General features: G+C 33.2%; 1 protein-coding gene across 1 annotated transcript; it reads left to right on the forward strand.

Moving 5' to 3' along the window:
- The first annotated feature begins 20,613 nt into the window (after nucleotides 1–20,613).
- Nucleotides 20,614–25,905, forward strand: LOC115978154 (plant intracellular Ras-group-related LRR protein 6-like). The gene is made up of 3 exons (XM_031100173.1): nucleotides 20,614–20,975; nucleotides 21,445–21,614; nucleotides 24,785–25,905. Exons 1-3 carry the CDS (start codon nucleotides 20,787–20,789, stop codon nucleotides 25,476–25,478), a joined length of 1,053 nt encoding a protein of 350 aa, XP_030956033.1. The 5' UTR covers nucleotides 20,614–20,786; the 3' UTR covers nucleotides 25,479–25,905.
- Nucleotides 25,906–26,239: the final 334 nt, after the last annotated feature.

Genomic DNA, 26,239 nt, shown 5'->3' on the forward strand with positions numbered 1-26,239 from the left:
CAAGGGGTTGTCTTAGTGATTCGTTCCTAAAATCTCATTATATCCATGAGATCCTAAATTTGAAATCTCATGCCAACATTTTGGAGCCATTCCCATGGGGTTTCCTCCTTATAATAACCTAATATGTGTGGGATGAGAAAACTACAAACACCCGAAAGAATAGTAAGATACTCTAAGATATTTGGATACTCTCATTTACCAAAATAATAATAATAATTCATTTTTTGTTTTCCAATAAAAAGTTTTTAAAAATATTTCATAAACCAATGTCCTTAAGGCATCCTTTAATTTTGTAGTAATATATATATATATATATATATATATATTATTGCAAAATAGAAACAGAGTACTCACAAAAATAGAAACAGTGTTTTTTTTTTCCTCTACCGGCAACCTGTGGAGGTGGAACAATAGTGGATTAGCAATGGAGGAGGCAGAGAGAGAGAAACGTAGGTTTAGAATGTAGAGAGAGAGAGAGAGAGACAAACGTCAAATTTTGTTGGGTTTAAAGATAGGTTTAGAATGTAATAAATGAGGGTAATTAATGAGATTTTAATAAAAATATTTGTAATAAGGAGGGTCTTTTTTTAACCGTTGGATCTACTTAAATCTAATGGTTTAAAAAATGTGTAACTCTTTAGAGATACATCAGGTGTAACTTGAACACATCTCTCTATATACGTGTGTGTGTATATATATATATATATTCACTTTTTTAAGTATGGAATTTGCTTTCATTTAAGTTTGATATTTTTCATTTTGGTTGACAAAGTTTAATTTCATAATTAAAATGACCATTTTGTATGACTTTGTGAAAGCTGTCAAAGTTGTACCAAATTTGTTTTAGTTTGGCCAAAAAAAAAAAAAAAAAGGAAAAATTGCATTACCGATGAATACCGGTGTACCAGTTCTTCAGAAATCATAGTTTTATTTTAACCGGCTCATTTTCTCTTTTCTGGCTTCTCACAATACACACCACCCTCATCACTCTTAATTGTGAATATCCTAACCCGAAAGTGAATTGTAAGTCTTTTTTATGCAAATTGCAAATTAGGATTATTTGCTTTTTAAAGTTGAGTTGGGATCTTTTTATGATTTTATTTGTCTTTCTTTTCCTAGTTAAATTGTTTTTTCTTTATTCATTAGGAGTATGTTTATTATTTCTTTTCCTAAAAGAGTAGGAGAAACTCTATTCCTATATTATGGGGAGGTGGATTATGATTATTCGGTTATTAATAAAAGTTTGTTTTGAGAGATTTTCTCTATTCTTTTGCCTACTAGCGTAACTAGCCTAGTGTTCTTGTAGAACTTAGGTTTCGTAGAAGAATTGTATTAATTGTGTATTACAGATTCTGCTTCTACACATCTAAGTTGCATCACTTTTTCTATACAAAACCTCTTCTTTTCTTACTTCAACATTTCCCCTCACTCTTTGCCTCTTTATCTCTTTACTACTTTTTATTTTACTGTTAAATTTTCTTCATCATTTCCTCTTTCTTATATTTTAACTCTTCTTCTTCTCATCTTATTTTGTATAAATTTGATATCATTTATTTCATTCAATCCATATTTTTTCCACACAAAAACTATGAGTACTCTCTCTCTCTCTCTCTCTCTCTCTCTCTCAAGTTTGATTTTTGTTCTTTCTTATAACTCTAATTTAGGTTGATGATTTTTTTATTTAATTTTTTTGTGTTATATTTTTTAAATTTCCCTTCACAAATCACTCTTATAGCTTTGGTTGAATTTTGGTTATTTGAGTTTATATCAAAACAAAATATACATGGCTATGAATTTGAATGTGCCTACCAATGGACTTCCACTAAACAAAGATGTATTCACAATGTTTTTAGTTTCATACACTTCTTTGGTAATGTGAATTTGAGAAAGAGAAAAGGGTAGGCAAAGGATGTATGGTCTTCCATAATCCCCTATATCTTGAAAAATGTGGAAGGCCTATTAGTCTCCCTTTTATTGGAATTTTGTATAGAAAGCCTTTTGCTATAAGTTTCTTGACTTTTTGTTATTTTATAATGAAATGGAATTGAAAGTTTTCCTTTTCCTAACTAAACAGCTAGAGACAGATATACAAATACTTTTGGAGACAAGATGCATATGGTTGTAGCAAATGAGCTTTTAACTCGCAAAGACGAGGTTGTAGTTGTTACAAACAATGAAAAAAATATCAATTTGCCGTTACAAGACTTAGGTTGGTGATGTTGTGAAGAATCCCCTGATTAGACTTATTGTGAAGAGACATTCAGCTTATGTTGAGAAACCAGATCTATGATATCTAAGCCTAAAATATCATCAAATGTTTGATATAACATACATTTAACAAAAATTGCTCTATGGTAGCATGTCCTTATGATAATCATTTGGATTATTTGGTAGGCTGACTTGCCTTTGGAAAAAAATTGAAAAAGAAATAAAAAGCATATTTTGATTTCAATCAAAGTGCTTATAAAATAACCTGGGGGGGGGGGGGGGAAATATAATCATTGTAATCACTCTATAGTCTATACTATGACAAAAAGTGAAAAAAGTTGTTTTATTTGTAGCATATCAAAAAAGTCAAAAAAATATTCAGTGTAGTAATTTTGTATTATTGCACCTCATGTGTTTGGTAAAATTTCTTTCAGAAATTTTATGTGTTTTTCTTAAATCTATTTTTTATTTCTATTTTGGTCATTTTATTACAAATAATTAGCATCTTCACCATCAAATTTTTTGTTAATTTCAACTTTTTTGGTAAGCTTTTACTTTGCTTAGTTGATCATCTTTACTGAAAATGTTGAAAAGATAATAAGATAAAATAATAATTTACTCTAGAACATCATTATGTTATTAATGTTTTTATATATAGATACTTAAGAAACTTTTTCTTTTTGCATTTTATTTTATTTTATTTTATATTTCCACTTTATGATATATGATTTATTGATAATGATCTATTGCATAGTTATCTTTATTTACTTTTTCACTTTGTTTCAATTGTGAGGAAGAAAGAGATCGATGCGGATCTATGTTTTGGAGAAAAAGATACCTATAAGAATTGAATCGTATACATCTATATAGTAATAAACAAAGTATACATAGCTATAACTTGGTCTAATAGTTCTCATACTATAAATTTAAAATATATATATATATATTGCATTGTGTTTTCATACATATCTCACTATATATAATACCTGACTACAAAATATATTTTGTTACATTACAAAAAAAAAAATTAATTTAAAACATAATTTCAAATAACACATATTGAATTTTTAAAAATATACAATCTAATATATTAATTCAATAACTATCAAATAAAAAATAATCATATTAGATTTTTTTGCGCATCGTACGGGTCTACGACTAGTATATTATAAAAGTTGGATCCCTCAAACTGGTGAATACACAAAGTGGTGACACATGTCTCATTCAAGATTCATAAAACAATGACACATCCCAAACACCACGTGGTAGGCAACTATTGCCTATTGGTACATGTCACTTCTCAAATGCCATGTGGCAGACAACTATTGACATGTGTTAATCATTTTGCTATGTGTTACCAATAAATAAAGAAAATTAAATTTGTACTATCAATTCCACCATTTTAATAATTACCCACTATAAACTTCTTAAATTGCTCCATATATATTTCCATTCTTATTCCACAATAAAAGTTTCCTTAGTAACCTAAAAGCCATGAGTTGTAAAAATGAATATTTAAATTACGTATGATTTGCTATTAAATAAATAAATAAAAAAGTGTGGATTGTTAACTAAAATACACTATTTCACTATTACCAAAATAAAATATCTGGGATTGACAAAGTATTTGTAAAAGAGAGAAAAAATAATCTGAGGGGCCACCTTCTATGTCATACACCATCAAGCCACAGAAACCCTAATAGGGGGAATTTTTTTTCTTTTTTCTTTTTAAATTAGGGGCCTAAATATGATTTAGGTTTGAAAAAATTTGGTGGATAGTTTTTTGTTTTGGGTATATAAGTAGAGAGAGTATTTGATGCACAATGTAAAGCCATATTTTACCATGGTTTTAAATCATCTATAAGACACATGCATATGTACTTGCTCACATCATGTCTTAATATCACACATCGATGAGTGGAAGATGGTGAGAGAGTTAAGCATACTTTCATTTCTTAGTATGTGTGTGGGTGCTTTTTTTCTTAGCACACAAGTCCAAGTAAAAACAAGGATCCTGGGCCCTTTACTTGTTGTTTTGGTGGACTAGGCTTGGTTCACCGTAATTAAATGGGGGCTGATTACAAACTAAATTATGCGCAAATCACATAAATCTCTTCAAGGCAAAATGCGATTCCTCCTAAGCAATAAAATACCATTATAAGTGTTTTAGTGTCATAAAATGACCATTTACTCTTACGAAACAAGTAAAATAATTATTCATAATATTCACAATGAGAAAAAGATTGAAATAGAGTATTTGAGGCTTATCTTTTATTGTGTAAACATTTAAAAAGTTCCTTCACTTGGTACCCCGGGCGTACTATCGTGGTACCCCGAGCGTTCTGTCATGGTTCCCAGGGGAACTATGCCTGTAAGAACCCAGAATGCTGATTCTATGAACTACACGATCTTTCTCCATGCTTATTATGCAATGGAGTTTTGTCCTTTCCCTTACCTCTATAGGTCCTACATAAGAACACACTATTCAATACACATATTTACATATACATATATGTAAATAAATTTCATGAGAATGATTCAGCCATGAGGATCCTATCCCCAATTCTCACGGACTTAGTGCTTTTGCACAAGACTTGTGGAATTTGGAACTCAAGTCCAAGTGGCTTTGCTTGGGCATTGTCTTCCAAGATAGTTAGGTGAGAAGGATTTTTGTGGGAGAGAGTGATATCTGATGTGTGCATATTTTGGCATATGTTTATTGGAGGCTAAGTGTGTCCAAGGCCCAAGTTGAAGTGAGGACCCCAGTAAAAAGACTCAGCTTTTAGCTGTCCTTCCTTGCTGTCATTTTTCCCAAGTGAGCAGAATCCATTCCTACTGGGTTAAAGGTTTTCCCAGCCACTTCCCCTTATAGTTCTTCATTCTGGGTTTCCCGAGGTATTAGCCTTTTGTTCATGAATTGTCACTCTCCAAACTTTCTGGTTCTTTGCTACACCACTAGGTGCTTGAGAAGGACATATCTATTCTTCGTTTCTTGTATTTTGTGGTACCCCTTTTGAGCTATCTCAATCCCACTTTAGTTGTGCTGCACTTCCCGAGGATCCCGAGCCTCTGGTAGCCTCTGAGTATCCCGACCCAGTTCTTTCACTGGATTTTGCTGGATTTTTAATGGCCTTTTTGCTAGAAATCTGAACATACATAGGACCTTGATGTTGATTCTTCTTGCTACATGTCCTCTGGTCTGACCGAGATCCTGCTGCATGTCCTCTGGCCTAACCGGGATCCTTCCTCTTGCCTGACCAGGATTCTCTTCTTTTTTTCTTTGTTATTATTATACCTTTCTTTTTCCTTCTTTTTGGGACTTTGGGCCTTCATGATCCTTCTTAGTTTCATGAATTGGGTCTTTTTTTGTTAAGACCCATGGTCTTTCTTTACTTTCCATGGAATGGGCTTTCTTGTGAAATTTTGGTCCTCAACAGTATGCAATCAATGAACACAACATAAATTAGTTGATTTTTAAGGTCTAGTTACTCTTTTGCATTTATTTTTGGTTTCATGATTTAAAAAAATAATAATAATCTTACCTTAAAAACGCTACAAATGTGCAGTGAAGCTACTAAACTAATTTTTAATATCTTAAAATGGATATGTTTCTTTACTCTAATTTATTTTAATTATTTTATAATATATGTACAACATTTTCCAAAACCGTCTTTCATAAAATTATCCGTGCATCACATGGGGAACTTATTAGTGTATATATAAAAGTAGAGACCTTATGTGAGAGTGCATGAGATTCTGTCAAGTGACGTATTCTTCATTTAGGCTTTCACCTCAACAAATATTACATTTATGTCAAAATATTAGTTCATTGAATGTGTCCATGGGTTAAATGCACATATTAATTATTTATATGTGTGCATTAATTATATATATAAATAGTTTATTTGGTTTATGTTTTTTAAAATAAGAAAGCAAAAATCTCATGTGAGAAACTATGAGGTTCTGTCATGTGGCACAATTACATATAATAAACATCATTAATATGGAATGGATTAAAATGCTTTTATCATTATTTAAACTAGTATGTAACCCGTTCTTACACACGGGAATAATAAATTGTAGTGGTACTATTGGTGTTAGTTTGAGTTATTAAATATATAAGACATAGTTCGACCAAGACATTTGGAGGTACTAAAATAGTTTTTTCTTGCAATTTTCATGATATTGGTTATGCTAAGTCTCTTATTATATTGCTATTATGTATATAATTTTGAAAATTACTATTGGATACTGCATATACAATATCAATTCACAATTATTGTCTGTGAAATTTTACTAAATATAACACAAAATAAAAATAATAAATTGGTCAAATAGTATCTCCAAAATTGAATGGAGACAGGTGCATGAGATCGTTCAACTCAATTATAGTTTGTTACATTCAATATCTTTGCATACAAAATATTTGAATAGAAACAGTATAAAAATTATGCTAATTAGTTCAAAGAAAAAATAAAAACAAAAATCTAAACAATTTAATTTGTATGGAAAACAAACAAAAGCAAAATCCAATTTTGATTCTAATTGAATTTTCTCTAAACTTTGGTTTAAAAGAGCAAATATATAAATATATATATATATATATATATATATTACCTAGTTAATAATTGATTGTACATAGCCATGGTATATTACATAAATTACTTATAAATTTGAATTTTTTTTAGTTATAAAAAAATGCTCATAAATATAAAATCATTCAAACTCTCTCTTCCTCTAATTTTATATATAGAGTTAGATATATGATTAAGTTTTTTGATTTATTTATATAGGACTCCTCGTTTTTTACACTTAATTAACTCATATGGCATAAAAATTAAAAAACTTAGATTAGATAGCTCATTAATTCAAAGTGTATTTAATGTATTTCATAAAAAAGGAAAACTCTTTATAAATTATTAATGCTCTATATTTTTCCTCTAATTACTCTTTTACCATAATAGCTCATTGCACCAAAGAATATTTAGGAGACATCCTAGAAATATATAAGTAAATATTTTTAATAAAAGTCTTCTTTATTTCTTTTTTAAATGTTTTTAGAAAATTAAAGATACGGACAAATTTTTTTTTTCCCTTTTAGAAGAAACCATAAATGTGGATTTCATGGGCAGGAGTTAAGAATCCTTTAAATTTTATTAATGTTATATGTAAGGGCGGATTTTGGGGCCCAAGCCCAGCGAGCGAGCAATTCTGGCCCAAAGGACCCTTAACAATGAATTTGTAGAGAGTGGGCTTGAAAGGTATGACCTTAGGCATAGGTGTGTGGTTTAGTCGTAGTTCCTACGGGAAATACTACATGGGCGGGCTTGGCTTCATAGACCAAGCCCTCCATTCGCCAGAGAGTCCTCCCTTTCCTTGTCTTCTTCTCCTTTTATACTGGTGTTCCATTCTCCTTTTTGTGTCCACGTGTTAATTTTTTCTTTTTGGGGAGCAGTCCTGTCCAGTCGACCCATACCTAGAGTGGTTGGGAGTTGCTGGAAAAAGCGCATGGGCATGGGTTTGAGTATGGGCTTGTCAAACGCCGAATTCCATATTACTGTGTTAGCAGCTTTTTTCCTTGCCCTGTCCCTACGCTCAGTTCGTTCCTTTCTTTGGGCATTTAGTGAAGTGTCGAACAGGAGGTCGTCCTCGGCAAAGGCTCTCCTCGGCTTGGGCCGTGGACCCTAAGATAAACTGGGCCTGGGCCAGGGCCGCAATTTCTTTGGCCCCACATTATATATGTACTTGATATAAATGCTTTGTTAAATGTAAGAAAATAACATATATTAAATCATGTTACAAACATATTTTATGTGTGTATGTGTTTATATATATATATATATATATAGCTTGGTTCCCTCTGAAAAAAATTTCTTTCTCCACCACTAGTTACAAAGACTTATTTCACTCTTCAATGTATCCCTTTTTTCGCCTTGTTTTCTCTTTATCTAGTATATAGATATTGTGCCTCCTACCTATTTGATAAAAGTCTAAAATATGATAAAGTAGTAAAAGAATGAAACATATTTGATATTGTGTCTAGATGCTTCTATATTTTAATCACTCGAGTTCCATTCTTTTATGCATATGGGTGGCCTCAAGTGAAACATATTTGATATTTGCCTAATGAATCTAATTGCTTTTATATTTTGATCACTTGAGGTCCATTCATTCAAACATATGGGCGGCCTTAAGTGATTTTTTTATATATATATAAAAAATGTGAAACTCTTAAAGGTTTGGGTTCTCAACTGGTTCGGGAATATATGCTCTTTGGTGAAGTTATTGTTGCAGAATTGCTTACAAATTCCTTAAGAAAATATAATTGTGCAATGAGATTATTACGAGGGATTTTAGTCAATATGTTATGCCACTCATTGTTTTTAAAGTATATTTTTAGTTTCGGCATGGCAATTGGGAAAGCATTCCCTCTCTCATATTAAAGGGGATATTACCAGATGCAATACCTCTACAGAGGATCCAAATCATTTTCATCTTATTATATTATATAGGTTTCTTTAAGACAATGGTTAATAAACTATTTTAGAAAAGTTTTAACACCACTTTCATTAGAAATATATATAAAAAAACTGTCAAAACAATTAATTCATTTTTAACCCCAAGGGGTTGTCTTAGTGATTCCTAAAATCTCATTATATCCATGAGATCCTAGATTTGAAATCTCATGCCAACATTTTGGAGCCATTCCCATGGGATTTCCTCCTTATAATAACCTAATGTGTGTGGGATGAGAAAACTACAAACACCCGAAAGACTAGTCAAATACTCTTAAGATATTTGGATACTCTCATTTATCAAAATAATAATAATAATTCATTTTTTGTTTTCCAATAAAAAGTTTTTAAAAATATTTCATAAACCAATGTCCTTAAGGCATCCTTTAATTTTGCAGTAATATATATATATATATATATATATATTACTACAAAATAGAAATAGAGTACTCACAAAAATAGAAATAGTGTTTTTTTTTTTTTCCTCTGCTGGCAACCTGTGGAGGTGAAACAATGGTGGAGGAGCAATGGCGGAGGAGACAGAGAGAGAGAAACGTAGGTTTAGAATGGAGAGAGAGAGGTAGATGTCAAATTTTGTTGGGTTTAAAGATAGGTTTAGAATGTAATAAATGAAGGTAATTAATGAGATTTTAATAAAAAAAATTGTAATAAGGAGGGTCTTTTTTTAACCGTTGGATCTACTTAAATCCAATGGTTTAAAAAATGTGTAACTCTTACACCAGGTGTAACTTGAACACATCTCTCTATATATGTGTGTATATATATATATATATATATATTCACTTTTTTAAGTATGGAATTTGCTTTCATTTAAGTTTGATATTTTTCATTTTGGTTGAAAAAGTTTAATTTCATAATTAAAATGACCATATTGTATGACTTTGTGAAAGTTGTCAAAGTTGTACCAAATTTGTTTTAGTTTGGCCAAAAAAAAAAAAAAAGAAGGAAAAATTGCATTACCGATGAATACCGGTGTACCAGTTCTTCAAAAATCATAGTTTTATTTTAACTGGCTCATTTTCTCTTTTCTCCCTTCTCGCAATACACACCACCCTCATCACTCTTGATTGTGAATATCCTAACCCGAAAGTGAATTGTAAGTCTTTTTGATGCAAATTGCAAATAAGGATTATTTGCTTTTAAAGTTGAGTTAGGAACTTTATGATTTTAGTTGTCTTTCTTTTCCTAGTTAAATTGTTTTTTCTTTATCCATTAGGAGTATGTTTATTATTTCTTTTCCTAAAAGAGTAGGAGAAACTCTATTCCTATATTATGGGGAGGTGGATTATGATTATTCGGTTATTAATAAAAGTTTGTTTTGAGAGATTTTCTCTATTCTTTTGCCTACTAGCGTAACTAGCCTAGTATTCTTGTAGAACTTAGGTTTCGTAGAAGAATTGTATTAATTGTGTATTACAGATTCTGCTTCTACACACCTAAGTTACATCACTTTTTCTATACAAAACCATATACAGATATTCAACTTGGATTAATCATGTCATTCTCTCATAGGAAATGAAAACAACCCAACATTAGGAAACTTTAACTATATATCCACATATGTTTCTTTGAAAAACAAAATTCAACTCAGTTAAGCCATATATGGCTATTTGACTTGGATTAAGCGCATGTCATTTCCCTCACATTAGCTGAACTGATTTTCCGAATGCCAAACACCGCAAGTGCAAATAACCATGACCGATCAAATTATGTTACAAAGACTTATTTCACTCTTCAATGTATTCTTTTCTTGCTTTGTTTTCTCTCTATCTAGTCAATAAATATGGTGTCTTCTGCCTATTTGATAAAAGTCGAAGATGAAAAATGAGTAGTTTTATGTGTTTGTGTTTGTGTGTTTCTAAAGCACTTAAACAAATTCATTTTCCTAAGGTCCATTACCATGTTATTCTCATGTGAAGAACAAAATCAGCATGAATGAATGAAAAAGGCCTTTGTTTCCTCCTAGACAAGCTAGTCTATTTAGCTCAAAAGTCGTAGTTAATCAGCAGAAAGTTTATTTTATTTCAGGCTGTTTATATGCCCAAAGCATAAAATAAATAAAAACTCCTTTATGTTTTCTTTTCCCATTTAGTATGTGTGTATGTTTTGTTTACCGTGAAAATGCTTCATTTGTTGCAACTTGCAAGATAAGATGTCTATACTAAGAGACAAATATGGTCTTACCCATTCTATGGGTTTGGCCCGATGAAACTTCAGTTCAATGGATATACCATATACCAATACCATCTCCAAAAGGGGATGAACCATTCATTTTTTTAATAAAATAAAGGTGAAGTACAAATTTTATCCCCTAATATATGTCTGTCAAACTCAGGTTTCAGTTGGTTAATTTTTTAATATGTATTGTTTGGACCAAATTCTAATTGCTTTTATATTTTGATCACTTGAGATCCATTCTTTTGAACATATGGGCTGCCTCAAGTGATTTATTTTTATATTTTCTTTGGTGAAGTTATTGCCTTATTGGTGAACAATTGCTTAAATGCCTTAAGAAAAAATAATTATGCAATGAGATTAATTATGATGAGGGATTTTAGTCAATATTATTATATGCCACCCATTCTCTTATTAAAGTACATTTACTTAGTTTCGGCATGGCAATTATATTGCCAATTGGCAAAGCATATCCAATCATTTAATTCTAGCCATTTATGAAGCCTTCTCACCAAAAGGAATGTAGACTATAATGTGCTTTGAGTGTGTCTGAGGTGGAAATGGATCATACTGACCATTATTTTATTTATTATTCTTTTCTCACTGAAAAGAATCTAGCCGCCGCCTCAACAAAAGAACGAATGCCGTATATGGCGGTGATGGTTCTTTATCTTATATGATAATTAGATAAAAACATTAATAATTAGTCGTTGAAGTTTGAGAACAATAATCATTATGCTTTTCATCGTGCTCATTTTGGTAACTTATTATTGTTATCTTTTGTTGAATGTTTATTATTATACTTTACGAATTTAGCAAAAGGAAAATGATGTTAAACAATAATTAAATAAATTATAGGATAGTGCAAGACGTACTCATTAATCGTACCATCACTACCTATTCTTCCTAATCAGAATTTTTTAATAGTTGTACACTGTTCATGAATTTGACTTAAAGGAAAGGAAAATAAAATTGAATTCTTCTAAATTTAATCAATGCATTAGCATTGGCGTCAGTTGACGGTAAAATGGCGGTCAAATTTTTCGTAACTAACCTTGAAATGGGGACAAATCATCCTACACGTACCAAATGCCACCGTAGCATTTTATAATCTTACCTTCACACCACCTTATCTTTGGGCAAGTTTGTGCTCGATCATGCCACCAAAACGGATTCATCTTGTGCTTGATCTACCACAAGGTTGAGTCTAATAATGGGGACAGATCTTGGGCCAAGCTTCAGTGAAGACTGTTAGTTACGTTTTGATCCCTAGTTGGCTTGCTACTGATTTTAATCAAATTCACTTAACCAAGTGATCAGTTAATTCAAATTCGGTTTGCAAGATTGAATAGTAGTACTCTCTCTCTCTCTCTCTCTCTCTCTCTCAAACAATATGTGATTACAGATAGAGAAGCCTGTCAAGGATAAAAACTCTTCAAGGCCTATCCTAACAAATGGAATAGTTGTATTACATAACGACTTACAAAATCTCTAGTTATGCAATGTACATATACACTCGAGCCTCTAGCTACTGCTAGTAATAAAATGCACTAGTTTTTTCTCTCTGTAGTCTCCAAATTTAAGCCACAACGCCAACCCCAAGTCTAATCATTTGAACACTTCAAAGCCTCTTGAAGATTTCTGATGGTCTTGTGATTTTCATAACTCAAGCTCTCACTCAGTGTTGTGGTGGAATTCTCGTCTCAAGAATGCTCAATAGGAGAGGGTGAAGGTATACGAGAATACAAGATTTTTTTTCTAGGGAAAGTACTTTTTCAAAAAACTTTAAAACAAGATGAAATTTCCTCTATTTTTCAAAAATGATTTCAAGAGAGTATAATCCGTCCATGGTTCAAATCAGTAAGGCTTATAGACACCAAAAGTCAAGCCAAAAAGTTCCCCCCCTCCCCAAATTTAAACCTTTCTTTGTTGTCTTTTTTGGCTTAAGAATTGCATGATTGAATTCCTAAATTAAACTTTCTTTTTAAAGCAGTAAGGTTAGCTCATTTAAATTTAAATATGCAATGTCCTTTTTTTCTCGATACGTATGGGAATAAAGCATATGTATTTCGTGACTCTCTTAAAATCTAATTGCCAAACACTTAGGTTTTTTTTTTTTTTTTTTTTTAATGATAGAAATTAGGAATGAATTTAAAATAAGGAACTATCTTAGAATAAGCATTATGCGGTGCTTAACACATTTTTCACACGTAATAGAACTTTCAAATCCATGTCTTTGGTTTAAGACATTTGCCTTCTCTTTTAGCTTAGAAACCCTTAGGGATTAAAATAAAATAAACCCTTCTCTTTTAGCTTAGAAACCTTTAGGGATAAAAAATTAAAAATTAAAAAATAAAATAAAAATAAAAAACCTAGACATAGATGGCCAATTATACTTAGAAAAATTCATGATTAATGGCGACTCCTAAAAATTGGAAAGATAAACAAAAGGACTTACTAACACACACACACATCACCCAAAGTGTCTACACACACACACACTTTACACACGTGTTTTCTAGACTAAAAAAAGAAGGTCAAGTATTGAAATCTAGCATGAACAGTGATTGATTATTATTGTTTTATAGCTTGGGGTGCAAAGTGAAATTATTCCATAATTTAAGTTGGATTTCTACTGTCGGACCGTATGCCTTACCGATCCATCCAACGACCAATTAGTGAAGGATGAAAGGGCTCAAATCTTTTATAGCATTCGATCACAGACCAAGCCCATTGGTATTGGAGCGAATTGTGAAATCCCTCACATCTACGATTAACCTTAAAATATTCTTTCATTTATAAATTTTTTTTAAAAAGTGAGTAAGATATTAGGTTGATTTTTTTGTAGGTCGATAGTGAAGGAATAAAAGGTAGAGTTTGAACCTACACCCAATCTGTGTTTGCACGATGGACCTACACCAATCTATCCAAAGCATCCTGTCCAGGTCCCGTGAATTTTCTCTCATCATCACACAGCTTGAGCCCCCCAAACTCGTGCTGATTGCCTCCAGGTGGTCACCCCCCCCCCCCACTGGGTTTTATCAAGGTCAATTATGATGCCGCGATTTCAAGTTCTCATTCCACCCTAGCAATCATTGCCAAGGACCCACATGGAGCTGTTCTAAAGGTCTGGGCTTGGATAGTCCCCAAGCTTTCGCCCCTCCAAGTTGAAACTATGGCACTGCATTAGGCAGTTAACTAGCAATTCGCGAGAAATGGAGTCACGTCCAGTTCGAAGGTGATTCCAAGGTTTGCTATGAAGTTGTTCTTGCCAATGGTCCTTGTTCTGCCTGGGCTATCTCCTATTTTGTCTTTGACATTCAAGATTTAGATTTATGTTTTGTGTCTTGTAATTTCCTTTGGGTCTATAGAAGCTGCAACTATGCTGCTCATACCGTAGCTAAGTTTGCCCTTGCTTCCAATGAGTCTTGCTTTTTCAATTTGGCCAATCTTATGCCTTGTCTAGTCAATGTTTGTAAGGAAGAAGCCCCTCGTATGTTTTCCGTTTTTTTATTAATGAATTGCAGCTTATCAAAAAAAAAAAAAGGTAAAGTTTGAACCACAAACATACATGTGACATCACAAAAGATATTATTGCCATTAAACCATCACTCAAACCCCAATATAGGTTGATTTGGCTCCACTTCCCCGCTACGCTAAAATGATTACATGATCTTCTTTTTTTTCTTTTCTTTTTTTTTTCTTTTTTTTTTTTCTAAATTTCAGCTAATTGTTAGGGTCATATTTATTATGTATTGGCATATCCTTTAACAAAATGCATTTTATTTGTAATTGGATAGATCTAAGATGTGCTTAGGATATCAAGAAGTGTGTTAATAAGACAATCAAGTGGTATCATTAAAGACATGAAGATTGAACCAAGAAACAAGTGAAGAAAAGATGAAACAGTGAATCTAGACACTAGTCTTGACACAAGCTCGACACTTACATCTATCGATAAATAATGAAAAATTCTCAATACAAGCTCGACACCTCTCGATCTATCGAGCTATGCAAATCCAGAATTCTCAGTCAAAATTTCGACCCATGATGACTTGGATTGTTAAGGTTTCGTTTACTAAACTCCTAGAGTGTATAAATGTTTTATTTTAAAGTTATCAAAGACATAGAAACTCAGATTAGAGAACTCATATATTCTTAGAGAAGCTACTACGTTCTTGTACACCTTAAGGTTTTGTAACCAAATACTTCTAGATTTTCAACATGCTTTGAAGTAAAGAACTTTGCATCCAACAATAAAAATTAGTTGCTGGGAAATCAAACACGTACTTGGATCCATGCAAAGGAAGAAGTCTCTATAAGATCAAGTCCAATTAGAGATTAGAGTAAAGGCTTAACTATAGGTTGGTATTTTGGGATAGGGCAGGGTAGTAGTAAGATTCCTTATACTTGTAACCGCTTGTTCTTGATTAATGGGTTCTTAGGAGTGGTGACCTAAAAATTAACTGATGGAGTTTTTGCCTTACGAGAAGTTTTTCCTATTTGTCAAAAAATCATTGTCTCAATTTAATTTCCGCTTCACTTTAGTTTAATTGGTGATTTGTGTGTACCTCCATGATTTGCATATAATTTGACCTAATTAATCAACTTGGGTAATTGAATTAATTAACCAAGGTCAATTTATAACCCAACAAATATGAATAATAATTTAAATTCACAATGTTTTGAACTTTATTCATAAATGCTAATGTAATCTATTGTGATTATTGTATAATAAAAATTGTATTAGTGATTTATTCATACCAAAATAATGATCCAATAATTATATATCGCCTTTAGAAGTTGTAAAAAAATTATTTAAAAAAAAAAAGTGACTTTGAATTTTTTCTTTCTTTTAAGGATCAACTATTAAAAAAAAAGGTTAAATATTTAACATTGCTAATTGTAAAATGAAAGAGTCTAACTAAAAATAAAAAATTTTATGAAAGGAGTAGGGAGTAGGGAGAAAATTTTCACTCCTTTTCATAACCATGCACACGAGCTCTATCGTAGGCATCATCCTCAAATTCTGATAATTGTTGAGCCCTGTATTGCTGAAGATCGGGCACAGGAAGTTATTGACACCCTTCTATACTCCTATTCCCAAAGAATTGATTCGATTGGTTTTTCGGGAGGCATATGGATGCTGTGGAATGAGGGTAGCAATCTCAAAGTGGGGATTCTCACCACCAGTGAATACAGTATTCATGCGCTGGTTAAGGTACCTATTCAATCCCATAATTTTCTTCTCACTGCTATTTATGTGTCTCCTAATTTTAATAAGCAGAAAATTTTATGGAATTATTTAAAAATTTTAGCTCCATCAGTTAATTTGCCTTGGGTTCTTTTTGGAGATTTTAATGACATGCTTGTTGAGGATGAAAAAATGGGGGGTTTACCTTTAAATCGGTCTAGGTTAACAGCTTTCAGAGGCTGTATCAATCAGTGTGGTCTTATGGATCTAGGTTTTCATGGACCCAGATTTACGTGGACTAATAAGAACTTGATTTGTCATCGTAATATAAAAGAAAGTTTAGATAGAGGTCTAGGAAATTCAGAATGGAAAATTCATTTCCCCAGAATTGAAATTCATCATCTTCCCTGTATTAGATCTGACCATTGTCCCATATTGATGGATACTGACACCCAGGAAAGTAAATCGCATAAGCCTTTTAAATTTGAACAAATGGCTTATGGACCCCTCCTTCTCAAACCTTGTGAAAAAAAGCTAGACTTCATCGGAAGCTCTCTCGTCATCCTCCTCCTCCTTATCTAGGTTCCAACAACGCCTAAAATTTTGAACGAGTAGCATTATAGATTGGAATAAAAATAACTTTGGAAACTTATTTCATAGAAAGAACCGTCTTTTAGCTAGGCTTCAAGGTATTCAGGTTGCTCTATTTAGCAAACCATTTGCTTTTTTATATTCGTTAGAACAACAACATGCCCAAGAATACAATAACACCTTGCACTAGGAGTATCTGCTTTGTCAACTAAAATCTAGAATCCTGTGGTTAAATTATGGAGATGCTAATACAAAATATTTTCACCTAAAAACGTTACAGCATCGAAGCCAGTCCCGTATTTTAACCCTTAAATATGGGAATGGGATATGGATGTTAGGGGAAGCATTATCTCTCCATATTAGTGACGCTTTTAAAACGTTGTTTACATCCACTTCGTCACATAATAGGTCAAAAGCCCTGTTAGGCCAACAACATAGTCAAAATAGCCCCTTATTAGAACATTATCAATGGCTCTCTAGCATCCCCCAACCTGAGGAGATATCAAGGAATATCCTATCGCTTCCTCCCTTGAAGGCCCCCAGGCTAGATGGCTATCATGCCATTTTTTTTCCAAAGAAATTGGCATATTATAGACTCGAGTGTGATTCAGGTCATCTAGGAGATTTTTGAAAATATGACTATTTCGAAAGATTGGGGTATCACCAACCTAGTACCTATCCCAAAAGTGCCCCACCTAGATATGATCACACACATTTTCGACTAATCAGTTTATGTAATACTCTATATAAATTGGTATTTAGAATTATCCTGCAGAGACTCAAACCCTATATTGCAAATATTATCAATCCTTGTTAGGTAAGGTTTGTTCCAGGTTGCCGGACAAGTGATAATATTATTCTAGTTTAGGAGATTATACATACACTGGTACGTAAAGGTGGGAAAAGGGGTCACATAGCACTAAAATTAGATCTGGACAAAGCATATGATAGATTAGAATGGTCTTTTATTCAGGAATCGCTTAAGTTTTTTCAAGTTCCGCCAACTTCAATTAAACTTATTATGAACATGCTCTCCTGAACACGATATCATATTCAGTGGAATGGCTCTCCGCTCCCGAAAGTGGTCCCCATTAGGGGAATGTGCTAGGGAGATCCATTATCCCTATATCTCTTTATTCTGTGCTTGGAACGCTATCCATTCTTTTGGAAAAGGCGGTTTGGAACAAGACGATCCACCCCATTGTGTTCAGAGGAAAACTTAGAATATCTCATTTATTCTTTGCAGATGATATATTTCTGTTCACCAAAGCCAAGTTAACGGTATGCCAGAACCTTATAAACATTTTACAAAAATTTTGTCATTGTTTTGGCCAAATTATTAGTAATCACAAATCACGTATCTAGTTTTCACATAATACCCCCCCCCCCCCCCCCCCCCCCCCCCCCCCCGCAGGACGGAGAACAAAAGAACTAATTGCAAGAATATTTGATATACCAACCACAACGCAAATAGGCACCTACTTAGGAACCCCTATTTTTATCACATGCTAAATGGCTAACGCATATCAATACTTAATTAATAAAATCCAAAAGAAAATTGAAGGTTGGCAAGCCAAATATCTGTCTGTGGCTAGTTGTGTCACATTGATCAAATCTACAGTGGCTTCCATTCTTAACTATGCCATGCAAACAACTCTGCTCCTACAGAAAGTTAGTCAGAACTTAGATAAAATCAATTGTCAATTCTTATGGGGAGACACGAACCATCATAGAAGTTATCATACTATTAGCTGGGAAACTATAACAAATCCTAAGGAAGCAAGGGGGCTGGGCATTAAAACATTTCGCCATATGAATATGGCAACTCTTACGAACTAGGTTTGGAGACTTCAATGGCAGCCAAATATGTTATGGGCCCAAGTGTTAAAAGCCAAATATTTTCCCCATACAAATGTTTTTGAAAGTGTCAGAAACCCTAGAGGGTCCCACACTTGGAAAGCCCTACATGAAGGAATACAATGGTTATGGCAAGGTATGATATGGATCTTAGGGGACAGCCAAAATATTCGAGTTTGGGAGGATCATTGGATCCCTGGGGGCACATTACGTAGTCGCATTGAAGGCCCCCTAATGCCAAATGAAGAACAATGTTTAGTTAGCTTTTTGCGAAATAGTCATGCTTGGACATTAGACATCCTTCAAGTTCCCCTCCCAATGCAACTCGAGCAACTTATTAAAGGTATTCCTGTGGTGCAGCTTACTAGGATACCTGATTCCTTTGTGTGGCTTCACAATGATGGTATTTGCTCGGTTAGGTTGGCCTTGAAATATTTATACCAACAAGACAATGTTCCTATAAATAAACCGCTATGGAATTGGATCTGGAAACCCCACTGCCCCAAAAAAATCCAAATTTTCATTTGGAAAGCCATGCGCAATCGGGTTCTCACAAGGCATTATTTAGCATTCTCTCACCCAAATATGAATGATCGATGCCTTAGATGCAACACTTCTGAAACAACGATACACATATTAAGAGATTGCCTTTGGCCCAAGGGGGTCTGGTGTCAATCCCTGAGTATCCTGCCACTTTCATTTTTTCAAACATCATTACAATCCTGGCTTCAAACCAATGCTACTTTTGATAGCGTTATCCTGCACCAGCAACTTCTTTGGAAAATATACTTTCCATTTCTATGTTGGCAATATTTATAGTTAGCTAGAAATGAGCGTATATTTAAAAACCAATATAGCTCCCAGCATAAACTTGTCCACAAAACGGTCCAAGCAACTACAAAATTCTTTTACTTAGCATGCCCTGATAAAATAGTTAAACTTAGTATCTCTCAAGTTATCAAGTGGATGGCTCCAATTGAACCATTTATAAACCTAAACACGAATGGTAGTTTTTTAGACAACCCAGGTATGGCAGGGGTAGGAGGTTTGCTAAGAGATAGCTCAGGGTCATGGATATCAAGATTTTCTTTAAGTATGGGTATTACAACTAACAATATGGCCGAATTAGGCGCAATGCGTCAGGGCCTTATGTTGGCATGGGATTTGGGATTCAAATTTATCCAACTAGAGATTGATTCTATGATAGTGCTAGTCTGGCTAACTACAACAACTTCTAATTTCCCTCCTGATGTGTTTCCTTTACTATGTGATTCCAGGAGCCTTATGGAGCGGGCATGGGAGGTCCAGGTGCACCATGTCTACCATGAAGCAAACGAATGCACTGATGTATTAGCGAAACGGAAAACCACCAACAACAACTTTTGAAAATCTATGATACTTGTCCCAATTTGGTGTGTCAGTGTTTTGTAAGGGATATGGTAGGCTTAGGAAATAGTAAAATATGTCCCTTGAGGCTGGATATGGTTGTGGATGTATAAATTCTGTTATATAATTAAATAAGGCTTCCCCCTTTTTATCAAAATAAAAATAAAAATACTCCTGTAAAAAGACTCCTCTAGAAGGAGTGACTAATTGCTCAAGAACAAAGGAAGGGAGTACGGACTAGAGACTAGAGAGTAGGTAGTCATGACTCATGATTACACATATTATTATCTTCTTCTTGTTGTCAAAAACTAAAAACAATTCCAAGTTGGATTAGGCTCGATAAACAAAAGGAATTCCAAGTCTAAAACACAAAAACAAAAATGTGAAAATGGCAAACAATAATAAAAGCCACCCGAGATTCGCGTGCAGCCGAGTGGGGGAGGGGTTTATAGGCCTATTTTTTCAATAGAAAAGGGAGGGGTTGACTTAATCAAGTGGGAGACATGGCCACGCAACCCTTAAGGACTCAGGCCTTAGTACACGGCCTTGTACGTCCCCCCCAAAAAACAAACAAACAAAACGTCATTCACACGTGGTAGGTACCTCAATCAAACTCAACCCACCCGTACGTCCTTTTGCAGTCCTTTCCGTCCAATGTATATATAATCATGCTTCTTTCTTTGCACCCAAACAAAAATTATAAGAGATACCTTTTCTGGTTTTTAAGCTCTTTCCTATCCAAAATACCACCTTCTTATTATTAGGCTCTATAATTGTAGAAAATTTTGTGTCATACTTTCTAGGTGAGGGTGTAGAAAATCTTTGTGGTGTTTGTAAGGATGATGTATGAACAGCAACAACATGCGAGGATAGATGTGAGGAAGAGGATGGAGAAGAAGGGTTCCATAAAGGAAGAGAGATTGGAAATTGTGGATTTGAGTGGCATGTCCTTGGAGGCTGTCCCTATTAGTCCTTCCCTTAACCTTGGGACTATTTGCAATTTGGACCTCTCTAATAACAATATTCAGGTATTCTTCATCAATAATATTCTAGTGATTTTTCTTTACCAAGATCTATCTCTTTCTCTGAACCAAAATATATGAAACCCAGATATATAATTTCCTCCAATAATCAAAATCTTTGTCGGTAAGCGGTTCTCACTTACCAATGAAAGCTTAGACAAAAAGTTTATTTTACGATTAAGATTTTATTTTATTTTTATATTTTTTTTAAATAAATGACATAATTTTACTTTATTTCTTATATCTTTTTTTTTTTTTTTTGGTAAGACTTTATTTCTTATATCTAATGGTGTATAAGTGGGTTTATATTCAAGTGAAATTGATAATTTTTCTCTGGAGATATTGTGAAGTGTAAACAGCCAAACAGGTGTTTGATTTCTGGAGAAGATGAATTGATCAAATATTATTATGCTGGATTTTCATAACATATACTTGTATGTGGTAACAAATTATCGTTTGGTTGTAAATTTGACAGAGCATACCGGAGTCCTTAATAGCGAGATTGCTAAATATGGTAGTTTTTGACGTGCACTCAAATCAGCTTAAATCGCTCCCAAATTCAATTGGCTGTCTTTCTAAGCTCAAGGTTTTGAACGTCTCCGGCAACCATATTGAATTTCTACCGAAAACCATTGAGAACTGCAGGTCTGTGCTCCCCTCATGCACTTCTTGCGTGTAGCTACCTAGCACACCAAGCTTTTTAACATTAAGTCACTGCCTGGTATTTTTTTTTTTAAATAGTAATTTAAAAAAAAAAAAAAAAAATTAACAGCTCTGAATTCTGTTTCCTATGGATTATCATGGAAGTTATTTTAAGCTTTTTAGAGAAGAAAAAGTAAAACATATACAGTAGTATATAAAACATTAAATAACCTAATCATAACCACACACCCAAAAAAGAAAAAGAAAAAAAGATCAATAATATTTAGTGCACCCGTTTTTCCATATTATGATTTATGTGCATGCATCATGTGTATTCTACTACAAAGAGAGTAGAATTTAGTGATTTCATGTTTTAATTTGTCAAAAGGGTTTGTTAAAAATAAAAGGACAAAATTTAGAATATAGATGAAGATATGAAGCGGCAAAAAAAAATTGTGAGGAAAAAACAAAAGGATGGTTGAGAGGTGATTGATTTTTAAATATCATAATTAATAGTGAATGAATAAATGTCAATTATAATAATTAATTTCTCCATAATTAATTATAAATATATAGAGTGGTGAGAGAAATAACAACAGTTATAAACTTATAATAATTAGGTAAAATATAATTTTATCTTTCCAAAAAAAATCTATAAGCATGAACAAGCAACATATCTAATAAATAATTGATTAGTCTTAATAAATAGCTTTCTTAAAAAAAGTAGAGAATGATAAGTCTTAGTAGATAAATCTCTTGTTTTGCATAAAAAAAAAAAAAAAGACAAGTGCTGATGAAAGGTAGTTCCAAGGTTTTCAAGAAATAAAATTTGATTGGGAGCACATAGAGAATATACCATGAAAATAACACCTACCTATGCTAATATTTTGGTTCATTGACTCATTCATTTTCTTCTACAAAAGTAAACAAGGACCACTAAGGTGGTGTGGTCTAGTGGTGTTAAGTGATGCACAAAGAACTGCATCAAGGGTGAGGTTCCATATTTGAGTCCGAATATGGACTTGTGTGGGGTTGCCTTCCTTGGCAGCCTAGGATCACTAATGCCTCTTGTAGGGCTGGGAAGCTATGACTCACTGTGTCCTCCTGCACCCCAGTAGGACCCGGACCCAGTGAATGGGGCTGGAAAGCTATGATTCACTGTGTCCTCCTGCACCCCAGCAGGACCCGGACCAAACGGATAAAATACTACTATAATCACGTCTAGGTAGGATTGGCATGTTAATCATCCCCTACCCATTTTTTTTACCAAAAAAAAAAAAAAGTAAACGAGGGATGAAAGTGGATGCCACAAATTTATCAAAAGCTGTTACTAAATAATTAATTGTGATTTGATACTTGTGTCGGGATAATTGTTCACAACAAAGGATTTAGTTTGAATCCAATGAGTGTACTGACCACCACGCAACCATCCAATATTATTAGGCTTTGTTGTGCTTCTTTATCTTTGACTAAATACACCATTTTACATCACATACCTACCTAACATCACTGTTCACATAAGCAATATATCTTTCTTTTTCTTTTCTTTTTTCTCTTCCTACGTCATGATTGATTTGATATTTTGATTATGGTTTTATTACGTCATATTTTAAGAAAAAATGAAAAATTTATCAACCTTTTTTTTTTCAGTTTTTTCAAATTTTTATAAAAATTTCCTAAAACTAATGATTAATGTATATTCTAAAGTCATACATTAACTAAATCCTTTGATTATATATTTTTTAGAGTTTTATTTGCAATACATGACATCATTTTTTATTCAAATTTATTGTTTATACATAAGTAGATTATTTTTACTTGGTAAGGAAATCATTTTCTTACTCGCAGATATGAGTGGTTTTCACAATACTTTCGTGCATAACAATTAACCATACCCTTACTAAAAAAAAATTAACATTATTTTATAATAATACCAACAAAAAAAAAAGCATGTTTATGTTTATATTGGCATTTTTTTGGGTGTGATAAATGGTACATTTGACTATTACGAATAGGGTTCATCAAAAAAATTGACTATTACAAATAGGATGATAGACTACAACAAAAGTCAAAAAACTCTTTCATTTGTTTTATAGAAAATAATCAAAATACAGCAACAGTTACACGCATGCAAAGGAAAAGGTTCACTCTAGATATTGTAATCTGAAACCGTCCATTGTGTTCTGGAGAAAGATTATAGGCTGAAAGCACTAAATAGCATATACGGACAAAATACTAAAAAAATTAAATTAAATTAAATGTCTGGTAGATTGATGCGAGATAGCCGCTCAACAATCCTTTTCCGTTTGTCTAATGCAAATATCTATATCACCGTATATCTTTGGTGCAATGGTCATTCATTTCACAAATATAAATACTTGTGAGGTATGGGAGGTAAGAGTCGGGGTTCAAGTCTCCAAAATGGAGCTTCACATATATATACATTTAGATTAAATTAGAGTCGAAATTTTATTTTGTATAAAAAAAAAATGCAAATATCTATTGTTTACCAGGAATAATATATGCTAGCTAGGAGAAGAAAAAAATTTGAAGAAATTATTTAATATTCTTAAAATACAGCTATGTGGTATGCCTTTCTATTATGTAATAATAAGTTTTATTAATTAAACTTATGATAGGATCCACTAATCACATGAGATGATGATAAAATACCATGTTACATTCCGAAAAAAGTGCCTAATAATTTTCTAAAATTTTGGAAAAAGTGAAAACATGAACTTAATTCTATATTTGGTATAAAAAAAATTATATTCCAGTAATTGATACACATTTAACCTATATACCCTAAACCTTAAATTTTTTTTAACAAGAACCGCTTTATTTGTCTTTAAATTTAAGAAAAACTTGGTTGAGATTTAGTGCATATGTAATAATTATTTAAAATATTGATTATTATTGATTTTGAATTAAATTTTAAATAATATGGTATTATATATATCCTTAATCTTTAAAAACTAAATATTGACTATAAAATGGACATGGTCATTTTATTTTTGAAAACAGAAAATTCTGATTCTGATCATTTGAAATGAACAAAAGATGAATGAAGACTATCATTTTTTTTTTTAAACCAGCTTAATTTTTAATATATATATACACACACCATGGTTAACAATTTGTGGTTTGATGCATGCACCTCGGCCCTCCTGCAGATCCTTAGAAGAAGTGAATGCCAACTTCAACCAGCTGAGCAAGCTCCCAGACACCATTGGTTTTGAGCTTACCAACCTAAAGAAGCTCCATGTTAACTCAAACAAGCTCGTATTCCTCCCAAGCTCCACCTCTCACCTGACCGCCCTGCGTGTCTTAGACGCCCGGCTTAACTGCCTCCGGTTACTCCCTGATGACCTTGAGAACCTCACGAACCTCCAAGTCCTCAATGTTAGCCAAAACTTCCAGTACTTGGAAACCCTACCATACTCCATAGGTCTCCTCATCAACCTGGTGGAACTGGATGTGAGCTACAACAAGATAAAAAGCCTACCAGACTCCATGGGATGCCTGAGAAAGCTCCAGAAACTGAGTGTGGAAGGGAACCCGCTGAGTTCGCCTCCCATGGAGGTGATGGAGCAGGGATTGCATGCGGTGAGGGAGTACCTAAGTGAGAAGATGAACAATGCCGAGCACAAGAGCACAGCACAAAAGAAGAAATCATGGGTTGGCAAGTTGTTCAGGTACGGCACCTTCAATGGGAACAATAATAATAATAATAGAAAACTACACGAGGACCGTCAAGGCTTCAGCATACCTGAGTATCGTTCCATTGATGGCCTCGCTTCGCCAAGGTATATGGGGATGTTCTCGCCGCGTCGCCTCTTCTCACCTCGGACCTACTTCAGTAGATGAACATGCAGCAAATGCACGCAGAGCTGTCTTTCAATTTACAGCACGAAACCACTACCTTTAATCATCATTGCTCATGGCATGGGGTACTTTGAAGTTTGAAGTAGGTCTTGTGATATACTGCTACAAATTAATTAATAAAGAATAGCAGGCTGTACACATTTTAATTAGATGCAGTATATTATGTTCTCCAATTAAATTTAAACACTTAATTATATTGATCAATAAGATCAGGGTAGTGATGCATTTTCCTAAAACAACCAAATTTAAAGCAAAAGTATTTGAATTCAATTAAAAGACTTAATATACTGCACCTAAAAAACTATACCTAAGTTTTACTCTTATAAGCATGTATGAATGGTATAAGTCCTTAAGATGTCTCTTAGCTTAAGTAAGCATATGGATCAGATTCACTTGTGCCTTGGGTCTCTAGCTTGCACTCTCTCATATCTGTAAGTAGAACAGGTATATGTTTTGGTCTGTAAATAAATATCATGCATTGTGGAGTGGACATTTGGTTTCCTTTTAACTGTATGCGTTTTTATAAATAAAATATTTTCCAAACAAGCTATTTTCTCTCCAAAAATCAAATTAGTGGACAATAAAAAGGTGTAAAAAGAAAAAAAAAAATCTAAGAAGCAATTTCAAGAGATGAATAGTGTGAAGCTCAGTCTTAAAATTGAGAGAGAAAACAACGACAAGTCGACAAAAAAGTCAAGATGTAAAATGTATTTGGTGAAAGAGAAGCCGAAGAGGAAAAGGCA

This window comes from Quercus lobata, chromosome 2 (genome assembly GCF_001633185.2).
Source record: "Quercus lobata isolate SW786 chromosome 2, ValleyOak3.0 Primary Assembly, whole genome shotgun sequence".
NCBI lineage: Eukaryota > Viridiplantae > Streptophyta > Magnoliopsida > Fagales > Fagaceae > Quercus > Quercus lobata.

Coding starts and splice junctions, on each gene's coding strand:
- LOC115978154 (XM_031100173.1), top strand. CDS start 20,787: ATGATGTATGAACAGCAACAACATGCGAGGATAGATGTGAGGAAGAGG. Junction 20,976..21,444: donor TCTCTAATAACAATATTCAG/GTATTCTTCATC, acceptor TAAATTTGACAG/AGCATACCGGAGTCCTTAAT. Junction 21,615..24,784: donor AAAACCATTGAGAACTGCAG/GTCTGTGCTCCC, acceptor GCCCTCCTGCAG/ATCCTTAGAAGAAGTGAATG.